The sequence below is a fragment of the Sphaeroforma arctica genome (assembly GCF_001186125.1).
Source record: "Sphaeroforma arctica JP610 unplaced genomic scaffold supercont1.5558, whole genome shotgun sequence".
Taxonomy (NCBI): Eukaryota; class Ichthyosporea; order Ichthyophonida; genus Sphaeroforma; species Sphaeroforma arctica.
The window spans coordinates 1-1,931 of NW_014035000.1; the positions used below are offsets into that span (position 1 = coordinate 1).

Consider the following 1,931-nt stretch of genomic DNA (forward strand, 5'->3'; position numbering starts at 1 on the left):
ATGTATATATAAACATAGATATATGAGCTGGCGCTGTACTATAGGAAAGGCGTCTACGATTACTGACTTTTGTATTCTCCACCTACCCCACTCACTCATGGCTGTGCTACGCTCCCACAGATGGCCTACGTTTCGCGGATCAGTACCGTACTGCATCGCGTGCTTCCGAACCAGCACAGCGATGACCTCAACCTAACTGCCGCGTTTGTTGCGACATACACAGACTTGTACCAGTTGGTGTATGTGGGCTGGGCCTCGCTGGGCGCCACTCAGGAACGCCAGGGTAACCAGAAGAAGATTTACAGCAGCACTATAACCAAGCTTCTGGCCCCTGCGGCCGCGCTGCTGTCCTTACCCACATTAACAGCCGGTGTAAGTCTGGGTATGGATTCAAGTGGAAGTCCCGCACAGGATAGCAAGTCCAAGACAGCTGAAAGTTCGGTCCAAGAGCGCCAGACCCATGCGCACAAGGGCGAGGACACGTCTGTGTCTGCATACAGCGTGGAGGTGCAGGTGTATGTTAATAACATTAGAGGGGTTGTGCTAGCTACGCTGGTGAGGCTGCTCATGCACAAGGATCACATCGCCCACTATATCTCCCTGCTGGGCGGTGGTAGTCTGGCTGCGCTGATGCGTGGTGCTATAGTAGAGACCGGCACGAAGGGGTCTAGAAGCGGTAACCATGGTGACGTGCCCTTGGCAACCACAAGCGGTAAGAAACGCAAGCGGAATGCGGCGGGAGAGGGAGCCGTAGCACCCGCGGACGAGGACGCGCCAGGCAGCTCAGTAGACACAAACACAGCCAGTGGGACCTATTCAGCCGTCTATACCAAGCAGCTGTTTGATTTCTTGGCTCAGTGTGCGGTTAAGCGTGTGTGTGCGAGTGAGTCGAGAGAGGTGCCGCCGAAAGACTCGGCTAAGAAGTCGCGGAAGGGCAAGAACACGGACACCAACCCTGGGGCGAAGGCCAAAGCGAGCCAGGCGGCAGAGCGGGAGTATGCGGACTGTGCGGGGGCTATAGAGATGATACCATCGCTGTACGCACGGTTCTGTGGTGCTATGCTAGACACCAAGTCTAAAGGCGGGCGAGTGAAGTTCAGCAACGTATACGACGAGGGCAGCCAGCCCACGGACCACATCCGCCGAACAAACTGGCGCATGTTCCAGGCGCTGGTGGGTGTGCTTGCCCTTCCTGCGCACGCGCCCAAGCCTTTGGCTACCGAGACTCGTACACTACAGGACGCACAAGCACAGACACAGACACAGACCAAGCAGACCACATCGGCACGTGTCTTTGGCGATCGCCTGGGCATCGTACGACAGCTGCTGCACACGTTGAACGGCGTCAAAGCGTTCAATCCGGCCGAGGACATCAGCACATCTTCACGCCCGCCTGCGCCCACCTTCGCTACTGGAGACGAGGATGCCGGTACTGACTTAGAGGTGTCAGACACCGTTCCCCCGACGTTGTCGGCGGAGATAACGGAATGGCTCACTACTGCAGCAGGCATGTTGCTGGATGTGGTAGAGCGTTTCCCGTCTGGCGCGGTCTGTGCCGACGCCAGTTTCAGCGCGGGCCTGTTCGGCGTGCTGAGAGACGCGTATACCATCACGCCAACGTCTATCAAGCCGCACATGGGCAGGGTGTGGCGGTTGTCATGGGTGTTGCTAGGCAGGGAGAGCCATAGCAACGGGACTTTGCATGGTGTGTATGCGTGGGAAGGTCCCTGTGCCTTGCTCACAGGCCAGATACTTCGAACGGAGTTCCGCATGCGGTTGGTTGAGCCTTTGTTTGAGACCTTTCTACGAGCGCCTGAGTCTCTTACGACGCTGGGCGTGGGAACTACGAACCACAAAGCACCCGGAAAGAAGAAGAGAAAGGTAAGGTTGTCTATTAACACTGAGCTTGGAGTACATACACACACACACAT

At 56.7% G+C, this 1,931-nt stretch overlaps 1 protein-coding gene across 1 annotated transcript; it reads left to right on the forward strand.

The window, feature by feature from the left end:
* Nucleotides 1-104: 104 nt before the first annotated feature.
* Nucleotides 105-1,881, forward strand: SARC_15064 (hypothetical protein; the record flags this gene model as incomplete). The annotated part of the gene is made up of 1 exon (XM_014290801.1): nucleotides 105-1,881. A coding segment is annotated over exon 1 (1,761 nt), but the record flags the coding sequence as incomplete, so codon positions are not given.
* Nucleotides 1,882-1,931: the final 50 nt, after the last annotated feature.